Source organism: Entelurus aequoreus, linkage group LG27, assembly GCF_033978785.1.
Source record: "Entelurus aequoreus isolate RoL-2023_Sb linkage group LG27, RoL_Eaeq_v1.1, whole genome shotgun sequence".
NCBI lineage: Eukaryota > Metazoa > Chordata > Actinopteri > Syngnathiformes > Syngnathidae > Entelurus > Entelurus aequoreus.
Window position 1 is genome coordinate 11176826 of NC_084757.1, and position 24245 is coordinate 11201070.

A 24245-nucleotide genomic window follows, 5' to 3' on the forward strand; every position below is an offset into this window, starting at 1 on the left:
AGCAACTAAGTTGCTATTGTTAATCAGGCCAATCCAGCCGCTTCCAATCAAGCATATTAATTAGCAAGGTCGCTGACTGCATGACGTCTTCTCTACCTAGCGTGTCTTCATTCAACAGCCTTCGTGTACACCAGGGGTGTCCAAACTTTTTCCACTGAGGGCCGCACACTGAAAAATCAAAGCAAGCGGGGGCCATTTTGATATTTTTTATTTTAAAAACCAATACAATATATGTATAAAAAAAGATACATTTAGGCCTCCACTCAGACTTGATCCCGGGGACCCCAAAAGGTTTTGGTCAAAAAAAATATTACAAATGTGTCATTATTTAGTATTATTATTATTATTATTATTATTCAAGGTTTAAATCTCTAGATCAACATTAGGTCTATCTGTTATTTAGGGCTGCAACAACAAATCGATTAAATCGATTAAAATCGATTATTAAAATAGTTGCCGATTAATTTAGTCATCGATTCATTGGATCTATGCTATGCGCATGCGCAGAGTTTTTTTTTAAATTTTTTATTAAATTTTTTGTTTATTTATTTATTTAAAATAAATAAACCTTTATTTATAAACTGCAACATTTACAAACAGCTGAGAAACAATAATCAAAATAAGTGTGGTGCCAGTATGCTGTTTTTTTTCAATAAAATACTGGATAGGATAGAAATGTAGTTTGTCTCTTTTATCCGATTATTAATCGAAGTAATAATCGACAGATTAATTGATTATCAAATGAATCGTTAGTTGCAGCCCTACTGTCAATATAACGCTTTTAAAGATTTAAGTTTTATGCCATTTTTGTCAAGGAAAACCGTTTATTTTTAAGGAAAAAAACACAAAATATGCAATATTTTCCCCCAATAAAATTTTAAAGTGGAATATTTGAGATTATATAATAATTGGAGTCTTAAAAAGGTCAATAACTCATAACAACATTGATTTTAATTCATTATTTTTTTGAGCAATGACACTTAAAAAATAAAAATAAAAAAAGTCCCACTAAAATTATTGGGGATCCAAAATGGTACTGCTCAGTAAAGTTTAAAAAAATAAAATTTTTAAAACTTTTACCACAATAGTCTCAAGATCAACTTCAGATCTATCCGTCAATTATAATTGTTATTGTTGTTTATGTTTTTTGTTTGTTTTTTAAATGGCAACCAAAAAATATGCAACATTTTTCCCCCCAAAATATCTAAAGTGGAATATTTAATGTGAAGTAAATGGAGCCTTGAATAGGTCAATAATTCATAATGACATTGATTTTGATTCATAATTTTTTTTTTAAAGAAAGAAACAGCCTGCATGGCAGCTTTGTGTTATTAGAGTAAATAATGCAACATTTTCTTGTTACATTTCACCTGTTTGCTCTTTTATACCACTTTTTATGTTTTTTATTTTTTTTTCATCGTATTTTTAGAATGTGCCGTGGGGCCGTTAAAAAATTACCTGCGGGCCGCACTTTGGACACCCCTGGTGTACACGCACACAAAACGGTAGAAAAAAAAAAGGCCCCAAATCAGATTCAAGTAGAATTGAGGTGCTCCAGACTCAATTAAAACAGGTGTTTTGTTCAGATCAATCAATCAATCAATCAATGTTTATTTATATAGCCCTAAATCACAAGTGTCTCAAAGGGCTGTACAAGCCACAACGACATCCTCGGTACAGAGCCCACATACGGGCAAGGAAAAACTCACCCCAGTGGGACGTCGGTGAATGACTATGAGAAACCTTGGAGAGGACCGCATATGTGGGTAACCCCCCCCCCCCTCTAGGGGAGACCGAAAGCAACGGATGTCGAGTGGGTCTGACATAACATTGTGAAAGTCCAGTCCACAGTGGATCCAACACATCAGCGGGAGTCCAGTCCACAGCGGGGCCAACAGGAAACCATCCCGAGCGGAGACGGGTCAGCAGATGGTCCCATGATGCTTGTGCAATATTGACACAATGATTGGACAGACTAAAATATTCAAGAACTATTACCTGACATCTTAATAGACGAGCTTGGGTCAACCCAGCTTATATTGCCAAAAGTATTTGGCCACCTGCCTTGACTGACATATTAACTTCAAGTGCCATCCCATTCCTAACCCATAGGGTTGAATATGATGTCATAGATGTTGTTTGTGCTTGGCACACATTGCGATGCTTGAATATGCTTGTACGCTACACTTGGGTGCTCATGCGATATCCTAAAGGTTGGCAGGTTTGGGAATGTTTGTCATGATGGATTATTTTCGGGATGCCACTGATCAGCAGTGGATTCAGCAATTCTGAAATAAAATCATGTCTTCATGAGATCAACAAGGTACTGAAGCCCAGAACACTCTACGCATTTCCCCAGTTTTAGTTTAGAGATAAGGAAAGATTGGCCTGGCCCACTAGGATCCCTCTTTATGTTTGTGAACTTTATAGTCTATACATTTAGAGTGATGTGATAATCAAACACTCTAGAAGTCTAGAATGAAAGAGTATATAAGAGAACTGACAGAGTGTGTACCTTCAGTGCTGGATGATGAGCAGAGGCAGAGTTTGGAGTGTCTTCTTTAGCTTGCTTTCCATTTTTATGTGCTCACTGTCCACTGTGTCCAGGAACTTGGAAAAAAATGTCTTGCCGTTTGACGCCTGCTATCATGCTAATTAGCTGCCTGAAAGCGGGTGACGCCACTGTAGAAATAGCCTGCATGTCTTCTAGCACATACGCTGCAATGGCTCTATCAATGTTGTCCTGGCTAGCAGTCCCTCCGTTAAAATCCTTAAGTGGAGCTGAAGTGGCATCGGAGTCTGTGTCTCTCTTTACCAGCTTCGTCGAAGCATGTTGCTTTTGTAGCTGTTTCAGCAGATTTTAATTGCTGTTTTGGGCAGTAGATGGGATCTTTGATCCAAGACACAACTTACATTGGACTAAAATGTTATTTTCTTTCTGCTCGACCAAAGAAAAGTAGTGAGAATATCTCCATGTTAAGAAACTCGACTCCGGCTCTGCCATAACGTCTTGTTAGTAAACAGACTCGAGGAATAGTTCCGTGGACACAGGAGGACTTTAAGGACACACAAAAAAAGGGATTTAAATTAACAGAACACTTAGGTTTTTTTTACTTATTTACTATTGACTTTGTTTTGCTCAAGTAATTGTCAACAAAATATAAAAAAATATATAGAATCATAAAATAAGGAACTGGACTCTCACTATTATGTTAGATCCACTATGGACTGTACTCTTACACTATTATGTTAGATCCACTATGGACTGGACTCTTACACTATTATGTTAGATCCACTATGGACTGGACTCTCACTATTATGTTAGATGCACTATGGACTGGACTCTCACACTATTATGTTAGATCCACTATGGACTGGACTCTCACACTATTATGTTAGATCCACTATGGACTGGACTCTCACTATTATGTTAGATCCACTATGGACTGGACTCTCACACTATTATGTTAGATCCACTATGGACTGGACTCTCACACTATTATGCTAGATCCACTATGGACTGGACTCTCACTATTATGTTAGATCCACTATGGACTGGACTCTCACTATTATGCTAGATCCACTATGGACTGGACTCTCACTATTATGTTAGATCCACTATGGACTGGACTCTCACTATTATGCTAGATCCACTATGGACTGGACTCTCACTATTATGTTAGATCCACTATGGACTGGACTCTCACTATTATGCTAGATCCACTATGGACTGGACTCTCACACTATTATGTTAGATCCACTATGGACTGGACTCTCACTATTATGTTAGATCCACTATGGACTGGACTCTCACACTATTATGTTAGATCCACTATGGACTGGACTCTCACACTATTATGCTAGATCCACTATGGACTGGACTCTCACTATTATGTTAGATCCACTATGGATTGGACTCTCACTATTATGCTAGATCCACTATGGACTGGACTCTCACTATTATGTTAGATCCACTATGGACTGGACTCTCTCACTATTATGTTAGATCCACTATGGACTGGACTCTCAGTATTATGTTAGATCCACTATGGACTGGACTCTCACTATTATGCTAGATCCACTATGGACTGGACTCTCACTATTATGTTAGATCCACTATGGACTGGGCTCTCTCACATTTACTATTATGTTAGATCCACTATGGACTGGACTCTCACTATTATGTTAGATCCACTATGGACTGGACTCTCACTATTATGTTAGATCCACTAAGGACTGGACTCTCACTATTATGTTAGATCCACTATGGACTGGACTCTCACTATTATGTTAGATCCACTATGGACTGGACTCTCACACTATTATGCTAGATCCACTATGGACTGGACTCTCACACTATTATGCTAGATCCACTATGGACTGGACTCTCACTATTATGTTAGATCCACTATGGACTGGACTCTCAACTATTATGTTAGATCCACTATGGACTGGACTCTCACACTATTATGTTAGACCCACTATAGACTGGACTCTCACAATATTATGTTAGATCCACTATGGACTGGACTCTCTCACTATTATGTTAGATCCACTATGGACTGGACTCTCACTATTATGTTAGATCCACTATGGCCTGGACTCTCACACTATTATGTTAGATCCACTATGGACTGGACTCTCACACTATTATGTTAGATCCACTATGGACTGGACTCTGACACTATTATGTTAGATCCACTATGGACTGGACTCTCAACTATTATGTTAGATCCACTATGGACTGGACTCTCACACTATTATGTTAGATCCACTATGGACTGGACTCTCACTATTATGCTAGATCCACTATGGACTGGACTCTCACAATATTATGTTAGATCCACTATGGACTGGACTCTCTCACTATTATGTTAGATCCACTATGGACTGGACTCTCACTATTATGTTAGATCCACTATGGCCTGGACTCTCACACTATTATGTTAGATCCACTATGGACTGGACTCTCACACTATTATGTTAGATCCACTATGGACTGGACTCTGACACTATTATGTTAGATCCACTATGGACTGGACTCTCAACTATTATGTTAGATCCACTATGGACTGGACTCTCACACTATTATGTTAGATCCACTATGGACTGGACTCTCACTATTATGCTAGATCCACTATGGACTGGACTCTCACACTATTATGTTAGATCCACTATGGACTGGACTCTCACTATTATGTTAGATCCACTATGGACTGGACTCTCACACTATTATGTTAGATCCACTATGGACTGGACTCTCACTATTATGTTAGATCCACTATGGACTGGACTCTCACACTATTATGTTAGATCCACTATGGACTGGACTCTCACACTATTATGCTAGATCCACTATTCACCCACAACCTGCCGCTGTGTTGTTGCCTAAAGTGTGTGTGTGTGTGTGTGTGTGTGTGTGTGTGTGTGTGTGTGTGTGTGTGTGTGTGTGTGTGTGTGTGTGTGTGTGTGTGTGTGTGTGTGTGTGTGTGTGTCTGCAGGTGGCATCATGGACCAAATTCTGGGTGGCTCTTTGCAGTACCCAACTTTACTACTATCCTGTCAAGTCCCTGAAGGCCACTGAGAGGAAACATGTAAGCACACACGTCTTCTTAACACACATTCTTCCAAAAATTGTCCCCGTGTTTGTTAGCTTGTGCGGGTGAAAGCCATTCAAATGTTCACGCACACTTCAATCCCATACACACTTGTTTATGCAAAGCGGCACGACACACACACGATGTAACACAATGACCTCAAGGCAGAACCCCAGATCCGTGTTTGGTTTTTGAACAGATCGGCACATTTGTTTGGGAGAAGTCATTACTTTTAACGGGTTTTTAATCCAGCAATCGCACGAAGATGAAGCATCACTGGTAAAGAACTTACCGGAAGAAGAAGAAGGAGGAGGAGGAGGAGGAGGAGGAGGAAGCAGACTTCAGGTCACTGTGTTGTTCCAGTCTAGTAGTCAGCTGCCTGTCACGTTAACTCACACTGTGCAGGAGATCACATGATGCAGCGAGAGCTGGAAAAGTATTGGATGCAACATGCTGTGTGTGCGTGTACTTGTGTGTGTGTGTGTGTGTGAGTGTGTGCGTGTGTGTTGCAGACAGATGGTAGCACTCATTGAATAATGAGAACAATGACATCACTCCCACCCTGTGTCTCACTCACAGGCTCTAACAAGAACCTTGTGGAGCAGTAAGCAAGCTCCACAGGATAGAGCATACACACACACACACACACACACACACACACACACACACACACACACACACCTATTCGTTGGTTCTAAGCACAGAAAATCTCATGTTGTTTTCTGCTGTCATCTGCTCCCAGTTCAAGTCAAAGTCCAGCAAGAGTGTGTGTGTGGTGGGTCTGATGGCCATGATGGCGGACGATCCTGAGCATCCCGATGTCTTCATGCTGACCGACTCGGAGAATGGTGAGACTCACACGCACACACACACACACACACACAGTCACACACAGCTTCTGGAATGTCTACATACAGATGTTGTCAAAGCCAATCCGGGTCCACATGGAACTGCAGGAAGGGCCAAAAGCGTTGTAGTGTGCATGCCCGGCCACTAGTTGGTGACGGCACTTTAACCAACACAATGTGCAATTCCAGAACATATATATATTTATAACATTATATATATATATATATATATGTATATGTATATATATATATATATATATATGTGTATATATGTATATTTAATATGTAAATAAATATATAAATAATATATATATTTTAAATATATATATAATATATACAGTATTCTATATATATATATATATATGTATGTATGTATGTATATATATATATACATACATATGTATATGTATGTATGTAAAAAATATTTTACTCTGCCACTCTAATCGACAACATATTCACTAATGATATTGAGAATAAGACCGTAAGTGGGCTATTGATCAAAGATATCACTGACCACCTCCCAGTTTTTCTGATATTTAATGGAAACTACAGGACAAAAAAACTAGAAAAGCCAACCCAATACAGAAGAACGAGATCAGAGGAATCCATTAGTTCATTTAAACATGATTTACTGGAGCAGAATTGGGATGTAATTTATGAAAATGGTGATGTTAATAGTGCTTACAATATATTCTTGAGAATATTTAGGTCATTATATGATAAAAATTGCCCAATAAAAGAATGCACCAGTAGAAGAAAATATACCAATTGTCCTTGGATCACAAAGGGATTGCAAAATGCTTGCAAAAAGAAAAACACTCTTTACAGGGAATTTATAAGATTGAAAACAAAAGAAGCAGAAAATAAATATAAAAAATATAAAAACAAATTAACTCATATTATAAGGTCAAATAAGAGAGATTATTATAAGAAATTACTAGATGATAATAAAAACAATATCAAAGGAATATGGAATTTATTAAACAGTATTATAAGAAACAGTACCTCTTCAAATAACTATCCAACGTATTTCACAAATGATGGTAAAGAAAATGATAATATTGAAGATGTGGCTAATGCCTTCAATAAATTCTTTGTAAGTATTGGACCTGAACTTGCAGAAAAAATCCCAGATCCACGGACAACTGGTAAAAATATGGAGGGATTGTTGGAGAGAAATCCCAATTCTATGTTTTTAAATGCAGTGGGTGAAGAAGAAGTGTTGGATATTGTAAACAAATGTAAGAACAAAATGTCCACTGACTCCAATGACATTAGTATGGCGTTGGTGAAAAAGGTCATTACAGGGATATCAAAACCATTAACATATATCTGTAATTTGTCATTTCAAACCGGCGCATTTCCAAATGAAATGAAAATAGCTAAAGTTATACCTCTGTTTAAAACTGGGAGCAAACACCACTTCACAAACTATAGACCCGTCTCTTTACTTCCACAATTCTCTAAAATATTAGAAAAACTATTCAATAACAGGTTAGATGCATTTATAGAAAAGCATAAATTACTCTCTGACTGTCAATATGGGTTTAGATCAAACAGATCTACATCAATGGCAATAGTTGAAACAATAGAGGAAATCACAAATGCCATAGAAAAGAAACAATATGCAATGGGAATATTTATTGATCTAAAAAAAGCATTTGACACAATTAACCATGATATATTAATCAATAAAATGGAAAAGTATGGAATCAGGGGAGTTGTATTGGATTGGCTTAAAAGCTACTTAAATAAGAGACAACAGTTTGTGAAGTTGGGGGATTGCTGTTCATCATGTTTGGATATTGCTTGTGGTGTCCCCCAGGGGTCAGTGTTGGGGCCAAAACTGTTCATCCTGTATATCAATGATATATGTAAAGTGTCTACATTATTGAAATTAGTGTTATTTGCTGATGACACTGATATTTTTTGTTCAGGGGATGACTTAAATCAGTTGCAGGAAGTCATTATGGAAGAAATGAGTAAACTAAAAACTTGGTTTGACTATAATAAATTGTCATTAAACCTGACTAAGACTAAGTTAATACTGTTTGGAAAGAGGACACGTGAAACAAGGGTGCAGATACAAATAGATGGAGTGGATATTGAAAGGGTTTTTGAAATAAAATTCCTTGGAATTACAATTGACGATCAAATTAACTGGAAATCACATATAAAACATGTACAATCTAAGCTGTCAAGAAGCATCTCAGTAATAAATAAAGCAAAGCAGGTTCTGGATCACAAATCACTCCACATTCTTTACTGTTCATTAGTTTTACCATATTTAACCTACTGTGTGGAAGTCTGGGGGAATAATTATAAAAGCTCATTAAATTCAATAACTATACTTCAGAAAAGAGCTGTACGGATCATCAACAAGGTTGGATATCTGGACCATACTCACTCACTATTCTTACAGTCAAAAATATTGAAATTTAATGATATTATTTTGTATCAAACTGCACAAATAATGTATAAAGCCAAAATAAATAAACTCCCAGGAAGCATTCAAAAATTGTTCAGCACACGAGAGGGCGGTTATAATTTAAGGGGGAATTTAAATTTCAAAATGCTTAGTTATAGAACGACCATTAAAAGTTTTTGTATTTCAATTTGTGGAGTGAAATTATGGAATGGTTTGAAGGATGAGTTAAAGCAATGTCCAAACATAAACCAGTTTAAAAAGAAGTATAAGTACATGGTATTCCAGAGGTACAGAGATGAAGAAGGGCTTTGATATTGGGTTGTTTGTGTTACAGAAGAGTGTGGGGCTGCCCATTGAGGCAGTGGTGTTGTTGTGGTGGCATCATACCATTTCCATGATCACTAGTGGTAACGATGTGGCTATGTATGTGTGTAGTGTGCATATGTATGTATATATCTATGATGTATGTACAGTATATACAAGTTCTTTGAGTTTGTACATTGAGTGAACAGGTAGTTCTAGCTCAGAGTAATTTATGATTTAAAGAAAAGGGGTGGGATTAAATAAGTGTAAACTTCTTCTCACTCCTTTTCAAATATGTAAAAAAAAAAGAAGGGAAAAAAAAAAGAAAGGAAAAAGAAAGTCCAATGCTCATTTGTTTTTGTTTTTTATTCTCCATTGTTTTTCATTTTGTTATAATGGCTGTTAAGGCTATAGCACTGTATTGGATCAGGCTTGCTCTTGTTTTTATGCATATTTGAAATAAAAATATATCAATCAATCAATCTATATATATATATATGTATGTATGTATGTATATATATATATACATACATATGTATATGTGTATATATGTATATTTAATATGTAAATAAATATATATATATATAAATAATATATATATTTTAAATATATAATATACAGTATTATTTTAATATATATGTGTATGTATATATAAATATCTATTACATATGTGTATGTATGTACAGTATATATATATATATATTATATATGTATGTATATATATATGTGTGTGTATATACTGTATATGTGTATATGTATATATATACTGTATATATATAGATACACATACATATATATATATATATATATATATATATATATATATATATATATACTGTAAAAATATAGATACACATACACATATATATATGTGTATATATATATATATATATACACACATATATATACACATTTATATATAGATACACATATATACACATATATATATATACACACATATATATATGTATACTGTATATGTATTTGTATATATATAGATACACATACACACATATATATATATATATATATATACACACATATATATACACATATATACATAGATACACATACACATATATACATATATATATGTATATATATATATATATATATATATGTATATATATATATATATGTATATACACATATATATATATACACATATATATATATGTATACTGTATATGTATTTATATATATATATATATGTGTATATGTATATATATGTATATATATTTATATGTGTGTATATGTATATATATGTGTATATACATATATATATATTTATACATATATACTGTATGTGTGTATACGGTGTATATGTAATATACCAAGCCATCTTTTAAACGGCTCTTTGAAAGCAACGACTCCTCAAGATCCGAGTCCCTCCAAAGAGTCATGAATCCCATTCTAATGACACTAAAAAACTTCTGTACAATTCCATTTTTCGGTGGCTAACACTGTAATACCTCTTTTTTTTAAATAGATGAATCTATTGTTAATTGCTGTGATATAATTAAGTCTAATACTGTCATGCTTTTGTTTTGAAGCTTCCTTTGCACTGAACAGGAAGTCACTGTGTAACGAGACAGTCTTTACGTTGCTGATTTTACACCACTTTGCAGTAGTGATGAAGTCAACAACACATGTCAACATAAACGGGCCGCTTTTCATACAAATTGGTGCCAACAAAGGCGGTCAACCGTGTATGTTCATGTTGATTCAAGTGAGCACTTAATAAGACCTCCGTGGATCAGGACTTGCTGAGTTGGTCAACACGGCCGGCTTGTCGACTTAAGCGTGACCCACTTATGTGTAGTTGTAATATTTAGTAAACAAACACGCGAGCTCGCCCTGCTGCACTAAAGTCCACAGTCACACCAACATCCCCGTAGAAAATACACCAGAGCCTCCTTCCGATTGATGCCTTCGGGGCGGCTCGGTTTTGTCAGTTCTGCGCCTCACTGCCTGTCATTTCAACCCGTTGCCTAGGTAACACCTACAAGTACCAAGCGGGCAACCGGATGAACGCCTTGCTGTGGTTCAAACACCTGAGCGCCGCGTGTCAGCGCAACAGGCAACAGGTGACGCGCACACACACACACACACACACACACACATATATACTGGTTATCACTTGGAATGGGGACTTGTGGGGACCAGCCTTTCTACAGGTTGTGGAGGCATAAAAAAATGGTGTAAAATGTCCACTGCCCAGTTAGCTCATACACGTGTTTAAATCTCTGGATTGATGAAGTAATGTGCGGATCATTCTTACTGGGGACCCTGGGGAAAAAGAGTTAATATGGTTCATGGGGACCAAATTTAAATAATTTTGCATAATTCACACAAATTTGTACGTGACTACTGAGAACCATTTATTTAAAAAAATATTTAAAAAAAATAAATAAATAAAGTTCAAATTAGATGTTAAACATGTTTACTTTTCAGTAGGGATGTCCGATAATGGCTTTTTTGCCGATTGCCGATATTCCGATATCGTCCAACTCTTAATTACCAATACTGATATCAACCGACACCGATATATACAGTCGTGGAATTAAAACATTATTAGGGATGTCCGATAATGGCTTTTTGCCGATATCCGATATTCCGATATTGTCCAACTCTTTAATTACCGATACCGATATCAACCGATACCGATATCAACCGATATATACAGTCGTGGAATTAACACATTATTATGCCTAATTTGGACAACCATGTATGGTGAAGATAAGGTACTTTTTTTTAAAAATAATAAAATAAGATAACTAAATTAAAAACATTTTCTTGAATAAAAAATAAAGTAAAACAATATAAAAACAGTTACATAGAAACTAGTAATTAATGAAAATGAGTAAAATTAACTGTTAAAGGTTAGTACTATTAGTGGACCAGCAGCACGCACAATCATGTGTGCTTACAGACTGTATCCCTTGCAGACTGTATTGATATATATTGATATATAATGTAGGAACCAGAATATTGATAACAGAAAAAAATGGGGGAGGGAGGTTTTCTGGGTTGGTGCACAAATTGTAAGTGTATCTTGTGTTTTTTATGTTGATTTAATTTAAAAAAAACAACAACAAAAACGATACAGATAATTTAAAAAAACGATACCGATCATTTCCGATATTACATTTTAACGCATTTATCGTCCGATAATATCGGCAGGCCGATATTATCGGACATCCCTACACATTATTATGCCTAATTTGGACAACCAGGTATGGTGAAGATAAGGTCCTTTTTAAAAAATAAAAAAAATAAGATAAATAAATTTAAAACATTTTCTTGAATAAAAAAGAAAGTAAAACAATATAAAAACAGTTACATAGAAACTAGTAATTAATGAAAATGAGTCAAATTAACTGTTAAAGGTTAGTACTATTAGTGGAGCAGCAGCACGCACAATCATGTGTGCTTACGGACTGTATCCCTTGCAGACTGTATTGATATATATTGATATATAATGTAGGAACCAGAATATTAATAACAGAAAGAAACAACCCTTTTGTGTGAATGAGTGTAAATGGGGGAGGGAGGTTTTTTGGGTTGGTGCACTTATTGTAAGTGTATCTTGTGTTTTTTATGTTGATTTAATAAAAACAATTTTTAAAAACCCCCCAAAAAACGATACCGATAATAAAAAAAAAACGATACCGATAATTTCCGATATTACATTTTAAAGCATTTAAAAGGCAGGCCGATATTATCGGACATCTCTACTTTTCAGTAAACATGTTTTATGGGCCAAAGCTTAAAAATCCCTTATGCATCTTCAGAATGGATCTGACTGTCATTTAAAAAAGTTTCCCTTTAGGGGACCTGTTTTTTTGTCCCCATACCGTCAGAGGTCCCCTAAAGGTGACTGTGTAAACAGAGCCATGTCCCCATTAAGTAAGTAATGGTAAATGGGTTATACTTGTATAGCGCTTTTCTACCTTCAAGGTACTCAAAACGCTTTGACAGTACTTCCACATTCACCCATTCACACACACATTCACACACTGATGGCGGGAGCTGCCATGCAAGGCGCTAACCAGCAGCCATCAGGAGCAAGGGTGAAGTGTCTTGCCCAAGGACACAACGGACGTGACTAGGATGGTAGAAGGTGGGGATTGAACCCCAGTAACCAGCAACCCTCCGATTGCTGGCACAGCCACTCTACCAACTTCGCCACGCCGTCCCAGAACACACACACACACACACACTGAGGACGCCCGTACGACCTGCTTTTTTTTTTTTTTGCCGACTGTGCAGGTGCCGACCAATCTGATGTCATTCGAGTGAGCAGTGCTGAGGTCAGCAGCGAGCTAGCGGCTGAGGAGGACCAGGAGGAGGCGGAGTCTTGACGCACCAATGGGAGCTTTCACTGCCCAAATATCCCCCACACCCCTCCCACCCACCCTGGCACCTCCCACTGCAGCCTCACCTGCCACCACTGCCTTAACGAACCCTGTGTGTGTGTGTATGGATGTGTGTGTGTGTGTGTGTGTGTGTGTTAGACTACTGAACAAGGACGTGCACCACTCTGCTCTTTGATTTGAGCGCCAGTGTCCAGCACTCGAGTGGAGCCCCGCCTCCTCTCGCACTGGCTCCACCCCCCACACTCATGTTGGACTAACCCCTCCTCCTCCTCCTCCTCTTTTTTTTTTTTTTTACTCGAGGGTCCAGACTTTGAACAAAAAAAAACAAAAAAAAATCCCCTCCCTCACTTTTGCGTGGAATAAGAAGATTTGACGTCCTCGTGTTGGTTTTGCGACCGAAGGGCTTCGCTCGGCGTCACTTCCTTTTTATGAGAGGACACAAGCCCCGCCCCCTCCCGTGTCTAGTGTGTTGTACATAAAGTGTGTGAGGCGCCACCTCCTCCATCCAGGCTAGAAAAGAAAGACATGTTTGGAGGATGTGCGAGCGCACCTTTCAAGCTACTCGGAGCCAAACTGAAAGCGAAAGTTTGCAGTATTATCCCATTTTCTTGTGGTGGAGTCTGTTACATGTGAACGTTACTTCCTGTCGCGTTCACCTTTTATCACGTGACTTTTACCTTTGCTGCTGGATGGACTGCAGCTTCCTGTTTGCACAGAGATGCCGGGAAAATGGCCGTGTCCTTCGACCCGCGGTCACGTGATCGCCACAACTAACAGTTAGTTCTCCCTCGCAACGCCTACCATTCTGTCGGAGAAGACGATGCAGGGAGAAAGAAACTTTTTTTCCAGGCAGTACAAATTTCGCGGCGTCCATTTTGATATTCTTTCAATACATGACAACCTAAAAATCTTCTTGTCTCCAACTTTTGTCCTCATTAAAACCTCATTTATTTGTTAGCATGACCCAAATATTCCTCATGATGTCTAAGTCTGCTTTATGAATATTTCAAAGAAACTTTTCCAGAAACGTGTTTAATCCTCCGAGGCCCATTTTAAATATCTACAAAACCAAACAGGACATAAAAACATTTAATTTTTTTTTTTTTTTACTTGTTTTAGCTGAAATTTTGCAATAAACTTCAGTCCTAAATAATATATTTGTTTGTTTAATCTTGAACACTTTGAAGGGCTTTTGATCAGACAACAAAAAGTGTCAATAACTCAAACTAAATGACAACTGTGACATCATTAGAGAAAAAAAAAATAAACATTACATGTTCGACATTTTTGGTTGACTGAGAGATATGAGGAAATATTTTAAAAAAAATATATATGTATATATATATATATATATATATATATATATATGTCTTAATTAGATTATCCAAAAAATAGTGCTCGATACCGTGGTAGAGCGTAATATGTGATTTCCCACACGCATATATATATATATATATATATATATATATATATATATATATATATATATATATATATATATATATATATATATATATATATATATATATATATATATATATGTGTGTTTGGTCAGGAAAAAACAAGGAGGCTATTTCATCCCTACAAGCCTGTTTTGCAGGAGCTGTTTTTTTCTGACCTAACGAATATTCCGCTCTACCCGGTATTGAGCAATTTCTAACAGAATAGCCACAGTAACCTCGGCTAGCTATATATATATATATATATATATATAGTGTGTGTGTGTGTGTGTGTGTGTGTGTGTGTGTGTGTGTGTGTTTGTATATATAGTGTGTGTATATATACATATAATAATGTATGTGTGTGTATATATATATGTGTGTGTGTATATATATGTGTGTGTGAGTATGTATGTATGTGTGTGTATATATATATGTATGTATATATATATGTGTATATATTATAATGGTGTGTGTGTGTGTGTATATATGTATGTGTGTATATATATGTATGTATATATATGTATATATATATGTATGTGTGTGTGTATATATATATATATGTATGTGTATATATATATATGTATGTATGTATACATATATATTTATAATATACAGTATTATTTTAATATGTATGTATGTATATATATTATGTGTGTGTGTATATATATATATATAATATATATATATGTATATACATGTGTATATGTATATATATATATATATGTACATGTGTGTATGTATGTATATATGTGTGTGTGTATATATATATATATATGTGTGTGTGTGTATATATATATATATATATATATATATATATATATATATATATATATATATATATATATATATATATATATATATATATATATATATATATATATATATATGTCAAACTTTTTCCACCAAGTACCACCTCAGAAAAACACTTAGCTCTCCAAGTACCATCATAATGACCAACATTAAAATACAGTAGCGTAGTAGACCTACGTATTCATTAAAAACAAAGCAGAGGTTTTATTTAACACGTGTATTTAATACGTGTTATTACACGTGAATTTAACATTACACACAGTTTGAATACCTATTTAAGTGATTCTTTGGCCAACCACTAGATGGCGCCGGCGTACCACAGTTTGCCAATCACTGCCCTAAAGGAAGGACTTTTTATGTCCTGTTTGGTTTTGGGATGTTGTTCAGTAACTGCCAGTGTTTTGTACACGTTTGACATTGTTTTTTTTGTTTTTTTTTACATTAAAAAAAACGTATTGGGAAAACTCCTGTACCAATCAATCAATGTTTATTTATATAGCCCTAAATCACAAGTATAAAAAGTAAGACAAGAAAAATGATGGGCAAAATACATCCTAAATGTACTGAAAGGACAACAAAGTCAGCCTTTGTCCCCTGAGGGTTTAAAACTTTTTTTTAAATTTTTTTTTGGCAAATAAACAAGTATATTTTTGACATCTTAAGTACAGTCAGTAAGGAATTCATATGGGTGGATCTCTCGTGAGAGGAAATGGGAGGGTTAATCATTTTGCAATGCAGTCTGCCGAAAATGATGGAAAGCGCCACTCTACATAACAACCGACGCTGTGGTCAGAGTTGGAATTGCCACAAAACACATTTTAAGATATTCAACACTCTACTCCCAAATATGTCACGTTTCATGTGTCAGGTACATCGTCATATGAGTCCCCTTTCTACTGGGAGTTGAATTTCACTTGTCATTGAAGGCAATGTTAGGCTAGGCTAACTTTCTCTCGCAACCTTTTGTCCTGTCAGTGTGGTGCCAGAACTGTGGACTTTCAGTCTTTGAATTGTATTTTCGACAAAATGTCGCAGAGCGATAACAAAACCGCACTCGGCGTAGCGCTTTTGAGTGTGTAGAAAAGCGCTTCTAACATTTTACACGACGAAACGATCACACCAATACGAAAACAAACATTCTGCCATCTAGTGGACGGACATTGAAATGTTCTGTGTCAAACGATACTGATGCTTTATGAAACACAAGCGGTGATACTGTTCATTAAAAAAAAATAAAACCGATACAATAGCAATGGCATCTTCGTCATTGATATCAATGGAACTATGAAAAATGAAGTGTGGGATTATTTTGATCTAAGAAGTTTACTATTTGGCTAATTAGCCAGAGTTGCACGTTGGGGGAACAGGTAAAAAAATTATAGTTATTAACTTTTGTTTGACTTTTTTAAATTAGTATCAGTGCAGCGTCCGTACAGCTAGTGAGTGTGCCATACGCTCACTGAGGCGTCGCTGCCATAGGTAGATGTACTGTAAGACTTTATTGGTGTAAATACATCTGAACTCTGTGAGAAGGCGAGTAGACGACGCGTCAATTTCGCGGCATCTCTGTGGCGAAAGAGCGAAAGCAAAACCAAGATGTTGCGTTCACGTGCTTCACGGACACGCCAATCTTTTCTCTTTTTTTTCCCACCGCGTCTTCGCGCTCCTCCATCTTCACGGGGTGTGGGGAATCCAAGCTGAAGACCAAACATGTTAGACCGCGTGTTCGATACCACAGCGAGGACACCAAAGACAAGTATTTACAATCATCCACGCCGCCTCGCCATCGTGTGCGTGTTGAAGGCCATACACAGAGTTACAAAAAGGATGCTTTGTTTTGCTGTAAGCTTTGGCACAGTACATTTTTATTTATTTGTTGGCCCTCGGTAGGTTCAAGAAACCAAATGAAACATGTATATATCTGTGCTATTATTGTCTCACTCAGCAGGGGGCGCCACTGAGTTTCTAGATTGGAACACAAATCTGACATTTTCAAGTTGCTAAAAATATTTGGACTTATATCAAGTCGCCTTTGGCGTGTTTGAATGTAAAGAAAATGGCATGATGACTCAGTTCGGACACCCCTGACGTATGTTTTGTTTTGAAACACCTCCATGATGGATTTCTGCTGTTTTATGCAGTTTGTGCCAGTACTTGAATGACAGTCCCTGTTGGTCTTCAGCAAGCTTTGTTGTGTGTCCGTGAACGCATCGTTTCATCAAAGTATTTACAAACAAAAAAAAAGTTATATGGTTTGAAAGTATTTTTTTTCCTCCATTTTTTACGATTAATTTTCATCTCGTTTGTTCTTCCCTCTCACGTTCTCGCTATGTAAACAACAAAAATGGCTACCGCGGCCCCACAATGCATTGCGAAATCACGTGCCCTTTAGAGCCCGACGATACCACTGATGCTACTTTATCAACATGTGTTTTCGACGCTGACATAAAAATTTAAGTATTTTGTTTTATTATTAATTTCTATTTTAATAGTTTTCTGTCGAATCGCTATGTAAACAACAAAAATGGCTACTGCGGCCCCACAATGCATTGCGAAGTCACGTGACCTTTATAGCCCGACGATACCGCTGATGCTACTTTATCAACATGTGTTTTCGACGCTGACATAAAATGTAAGTATTTTGTTTTATTATTCATTTCTATTGTAACCGAGGGTTTATATATGTCGCCTATACTGTATTAAACTACAAAATAACAAACACGGAGGCTCCAGTTTTACACGAGGACCAGTTTATTTCGTTTGTTTTCAAAACCACAACGTGTCACCACTTCCGCTCTTAGCGCCTTCAAAATAAGAGCTCAAGGCATATACTGTATAAAAGTTTATAACAGGAAGTTAACATCACAAAAAGGCAAGTCCATAAAAATAGGTTACACTATTTTAATAGTTTTCTGTCAAATCGCTATGTAAACAACAATGCGACCCCACAATGCATTGCGAAATCACGTGACCTTTAGAGCCCGACGATTCAACCGATACTACTTTATCAACGTATGTTTTCGACGCTGACACAAAATGTAAGTATTTTGTTTTATTATTCATTTCTACTTCAATGTTTTTTTGTCAAATCCACTGCGGTTGTGTAGAAAGGCAAAATAATTGAAAAAAAAAATGAAAAAAAGATCCGTTTCAAATGAAGCACATTTTATGGACGTTAGCTCGTTTGTCCGAGTAATACAATGACTGCGTGGTCGCGTGGACGTTTTTAAACATAAAAGTCCTCCATTTCACTCAATTTGAAAGTTTAAAAATCCCCTTCATGAATTCTTGTTTTTGTAGTGTTCAATTTGTTATCTGGCTGCCATCTTGTCTTGTTGTCAGTGGAAATGATGTGAATCCTGCCTTCTGAGCGTTTTCTTTACCGACTTGGGAGGTGGCGAGGTTTGTGTGTCTGTGTGTGTGTGTGTGTGTGTGTGTGTGTGTGTGTGTGTGTGTGTGTGTGTGTGTGTGTGTGTGTGTGTGTGCGTGTGTGTGTTTGTGTGCGTGTGTGTGTGTGTGGTGAGCACTGTGACCTCACTGCTGAGTGATGTGCTCTCCAGTGAGAATGTTGACAAACAATAAACACTCTGCCCTTTTTTTCTTTCTTTTTTACTCCACATGTTTGCTTTGTCATTTGTTTTGTAATGCCCAGATAAAACCTTATGTAGTGTGTCGAGGTTACACAAATACTTATATTAATCCTTTTTTGATTTTTCAATTTTTCATGCAAAACTTTGTAACAAACTTTGTCTTTCTCTTTTCTTTTACACCAATAACCTTTCGTGCAGTTCCGTATTTTTTTTAACGACAGAATTATTATTGAAATTTGACAAGTGGCTTATTTTTCAACAGTGTTAAAAAACATTTAGGATGTCTGATAAACAAAATCTTCCTGCACATGTGGTCTGCACATTATTTGCCACTTGCCAAGATTTTGAGTTTTATTTCTAGAAACTTCCCTAGTTTTAAGAGCTATTTACTTATTGTTAGTTATTTATTGTTACTTATTGTTAGTCTTAGTTAGACTTTACAGCATAATCTTAATTTTGAAATGAATAATTATATTTTGTCTATTCTAGTTTCTAAAGGCTTAGTGGCCACATACGTGGACAGCACCTTTTTAGCTATTATTTCCAAAATTGTGTACACTACTGAATTGGGGTCTTATGGCTGCTTATGTGGACACTTATACTGCCATCTGGTGGTGTCAGAAGAGTATAACATACAATGGCATCTGGAAAAAAGTGTAAAAATAAGAATTAGCATGTCACTAAACATGAAGTACACGTACGTTACTTATGGACTAAGTACATCATATCAAAAGATGATTATTAGTTTTTATTCTAATTAGGGTCCAATATGCCCAAATAGCAAAGAGAAATTAAAAAAAAGCATGTAAACAAACAGCTTGGGCCTTAAGAGGTTAAAATGTTAAAATTGAGAATATAACTGTTAACTTTATTTTGGTTTTCCACACATAGAACATTTTGTTTCAAGATTCTGCAACATCCCTAGAATGCTTTATTTAAGAATTGCTAGTTGAATAATGCCCGTTTTCAGAATAAAATACTTATTTATACCTTTAAAAGTCCAGCTAATATCTAGTTTAGAAAGTCTTATATATTAAAATGAACTAGCTGCATGGACAGATCATTTCACTATTTTTATATATTTTCCCTCTAAAATAAATTTTTTAATTTGATATTTTCTCATCTCTTTTTGCTCAAGGTATTACGTAATTTCTTCGGTCCGATTCATCTTTTTGCTTAAACGCTAGTTGAAAAAATAGTTTTTAGTTTGTAGGAAAAAGGTAGAAAATTACTATTAAATGGTAGATAACTATTTTTACGTCCTTGTTAAAAGCCCCCTTTTAATTTCAAACTATTATATTATAGTACAAATATTTTGAACAATCTAAAAAAATACACGTCTACAAAATAATTGCACACACATACATTTTGTTATAATCTTCAAACATTGAAAATATTGAAACCTCAACACAAAGAAAAAAACCCCCAAAGAAACATAACGCTTGAGGAATAAACTAACCAAATAAAAGCATCATTTTACACATTACTGATATTTTTTTCTTTGATGGTAATACTTTTCATAATGTACTTTAGAATGACCTTTATGTTTGCCTTTGTCATTATTAGTGAGTTATATATATTTTTATTTCAGAATAAAGCAATTAATATTTGGTTTGCATGACATTATTTTTAATCCCGGAAGTTTCAGCTCAAGGGGCGTGGCGAGCAAGGCACCCTTTACGTACACTCTTGTGTTTTGCCGCGGCCCTTTAGAGCATATTGTTACATATTTATTTATAATTATAAATGAATGTTTCATTTAATACAGTGTGGTTATGTGATCAATAAGTCGTCCCTGTTTAAAAATGGCAAGTTATCCGACAATACATTAAACATTAAGAATTTGTGCTCCGGCACAGAGATGTTTTATGTCCGACACGTTTGAATGCATCTTCATCGCGGTGCAACAGCGACCTCTTGCGCCTGCGCAGAGTGTATCCACCGCGGACAGCAGAAGCCGATAGAAGTGTTTCGGAAGTGGACGCTTCCCGGAAGAGAAGCAGCAAATCCGGGGAGAAAAAAGGCAAAGCACAGTGAACCACCAACATCTATTGCCAAAAACTCCAGTGGGGATACATTATCGAGAGCGTAATTACTGAAAGATGGACAGCATATGACGGCAAGGTGAGAAGACGACACATGTTAGCTTGCTAGCATAGAAGCAGCTAGCTCACATTGACATATAAGTAATACTTTAATTATGACGTTTGTACAAACACAGCCGCACATTGACTTCAATTATAACATTCTTACAAACATAGCCGCACATTTGTGTCATTCAATTAGCAGTTGTGTCGTCAATGCTTGCTGTGTGGAAGTAAAAAAAAAAAAAAAGGTAGTGACGTCATGAAAGAGCGATTGTTATGTGAGTGCCTGCGTGGCTGCTCGCTCATTCAAGCTTCTTTTCCGTACTCTACCTTTGCATTTGAATGAATAACGACTTTAAATACACCAATCGTCTACAAAACGCTGCCCGCAACAAGCTCCATGTTTTTTAATGACGCTCCTGTGTAGTCAGTGGAGGTGGACGGGCAGGTACCGCACAGGACCAGGGTTGCCAGATGATCAGAATCAGAAATACTTTATTAATCCCTGAGGGGAAATTAAGATTTTCCGCACAATCCCATTCAAGAGCAGACAAACATTACATAACATGCAACACACAATATGTCAAACCTTACTTTGATATAATGTTGATGTGTATTGCTTACAGTTGATCAAAACCTTGAATTGAAAATGTGGTGTACTGTATGTAAGCCATGATCATCAACATTATATTAAATAGAGGCTTGACATGTCACTTTCTGTGTAATGAGTTAATATCACATATTAGTTTTACATTTGAAGTGAATTGCTGACATGAATGGACTTCTACACAATATTCTAATTTCACGAGTTCCACCTGTATAATATAATTAGAGCGGAAACGGTTCCTCAGTAACTCGATTACAAAATATATTCGAGAAAGTTTCGCTGCCTCAAGGCCTCTATTAGTTTTTTACGCCATGTTGCCTCGTTTAATAAACAGCTCACGTTTGACACCTCTGGTTTAGGTGTTGCACAGTGTGTGTACGTCACAGATCACACACTGCACAACACCGCTCTTTTAAATGCCCTTGACTTTAGAAATCGCCGACATAAGGTAATTAAGAAGCGACAAAAGTTGTGTAAGGTGTGGCAGCCCTTCCCACTAATAACGCAGTAGTATGCAAACATTGCAAAGGGGAGCTCGCATACCACATAGCACAAGTTCGATGCTGTAGCACCTGTCGAGAAAGCATCCGATTGAGGGACGTCCAGAGGCGAGGTAAGTCATCTATTATCAAATGCACACACAAATTTTGTGTTAGTAAAATAAATGTTATTCATTATGATAACCAGGATTTGTTCTCTCACTCCTACTCAGTGGCCTAGTGGTTAGAGCAGGGGTCGGGAACCTTTTTGGCTGAGAGGGCCATGAAAGCCAAATATTTCAAAATGTTTTTCCGTGAGAGCCATATAATATTTTTTAACACTGAATACAACTAAACAATTAAACATTTTTAAGTAAGACCAACATTTTTAGAGTATAATAAGTCTCTTATTCTTTTTAATAACATTGTTATTCTAAAGCTAACCAATAATAAATATAATATTTCTTACAATTAATGCGATAGAAAACGGATGGATGGATTAAAATGCATGAGAATGTTTTGTAATTTGAACGTTATTTTTAACAATGTGATTACCAGCGGAATGATTAATTACTTGTTGTGTTAAGCAATGTCACCTAAGATTTATCTGAGAGCCAGATGCAGTCATCAAAAGAGCCACATCTGGCTCTAGAGCCATAGGTTCCCTACCCCTGGGTTAGAGTGTCCGCCCTGAGATCGGTAGGTTGTGAGTTCAAACCCTGAGTCATACCAAAGACTATAAAAAATGGGAGCCATTACCTCCCTGCTTGGCACTCAGCATCAAGGGTTGGAATTGGGGGTTAAATCACCAAAAATTATTCCCGGGCGCGGCACCACTGCTGCCCACTGCTCCCCTCACCTCCCAGGGGGTGATCAAGGGGATGGGTCAAATGCAGAGGACACATTTCACCACACCTAGTTTGTGTGTGACAATCATTGGTACTTTAACTTAAATAAGTTAAAGTTAAAGTACCAATGATTGTCACACAATGCCGCCAAAAGTTGTGGAAAACTACAAACGCAATCCGAGCTGTCAGTGTTCAATTAGCCTTTGATTAGTAACCACCCGAGAGCAGTCATGCAAAGTTATTCAGGTTATTCAAGTCATGCAACCACATGCTACTTAGATAGTTTGTACTACATAGTCTCTATATGGTCTCTGGAGAATGTAAGAGTTCCAAGTCCTGTTTCGCCACATTCTTGTCGGCATATTGGTCGTTAGTATGAAGTTGCACATTTCAAATACAATATTAGAGGCACTACTTAATCCACTTTTTACATTTGATACAATGAAAACTGTTCTTATTATTTAATTTTTAATACTAAGAATATATTTTTATTTCAAATTTCTCAGGGAATATTCATTTTCAACTAATTTTTTATATATATATATATATATATATATATATATATATATATATATATATATATATATATATATATATATACAGGATCGCTGATGGGTCGGCCAACTTCATAATAATAATCATGTGTGATAAGTGACACATTATTTTACCATAATCTCAAAAGTGTTGTATTTAGAGGAAAATACGGCATTTACATGATGTGACGTTGCTCCGGACCAGCGTGTTAGTTAGCACACTGAAATGGCAATTTAACACAAATTTTACGTACACAATTGTGTACACCAGAGTGTACGTCAGGGGTGTCAAAC

The 24245-nt window shown here is 36.2% G+C and overlaps 2 protein-coding genes across 7 annotated transcripts in view; both read left to right on the forward strand.

Moving 5' to 3' along the window:
- The window catches only part of ralgps2 (Ral GEF with PH domain and SH3 binding motif 2), a 169962-nt gene extending 155102 nt beyond the window's left edge, over window positions 1–14860 (forward strand). For all 4 annotated transcript variants that reach the window (XM_062039064.1, XM_062039066.1, XM_062039065.1 and 1 more), the window contains 4 exons: window positions 5502–5594; window positions 6340–6445; window positions 11172–11263; window positions 13449–14860. In XM_062039064.1, coding sequence (XP_061895048.1) covers window positions 5502–5594; window positions 6340–6445; window positions 11172–11263; window positions 13449–13478 — 321 coding nt within the window. In that variant the 3' untranslated portion in view covers window positions 13479–14860. The remainder of the gene's footprint in view (window positions 1–5501; window positions 5595–6339; window positions 6446–11171; window positions 11264–13448) is intronic.
- Window positions 14861–15904: 1044 nt separating this feature from the next.
- The window catches only part of fam20b (FAM20B glycosaminoglycan xylosylkinase), a 36124-nt gene continuing 27783 nt past the window's right edge, over window positions 15905–24245 (forward strand). For 2 of the 3 annotated variants that reach the window (XR_009824761.1, XM_062038790.1), the window contains exon 1: window positions 21341–21521. The gene's annotated coding sequence lies outside the window, so the exon portion shown is untranslated. Of the gene's footprint in view, window positions 18846–21340; window positions 21522–24245 lie in introns of those variants that run through there. The other variant, XM_062038791.1, reaches the window with a different exon arrangement.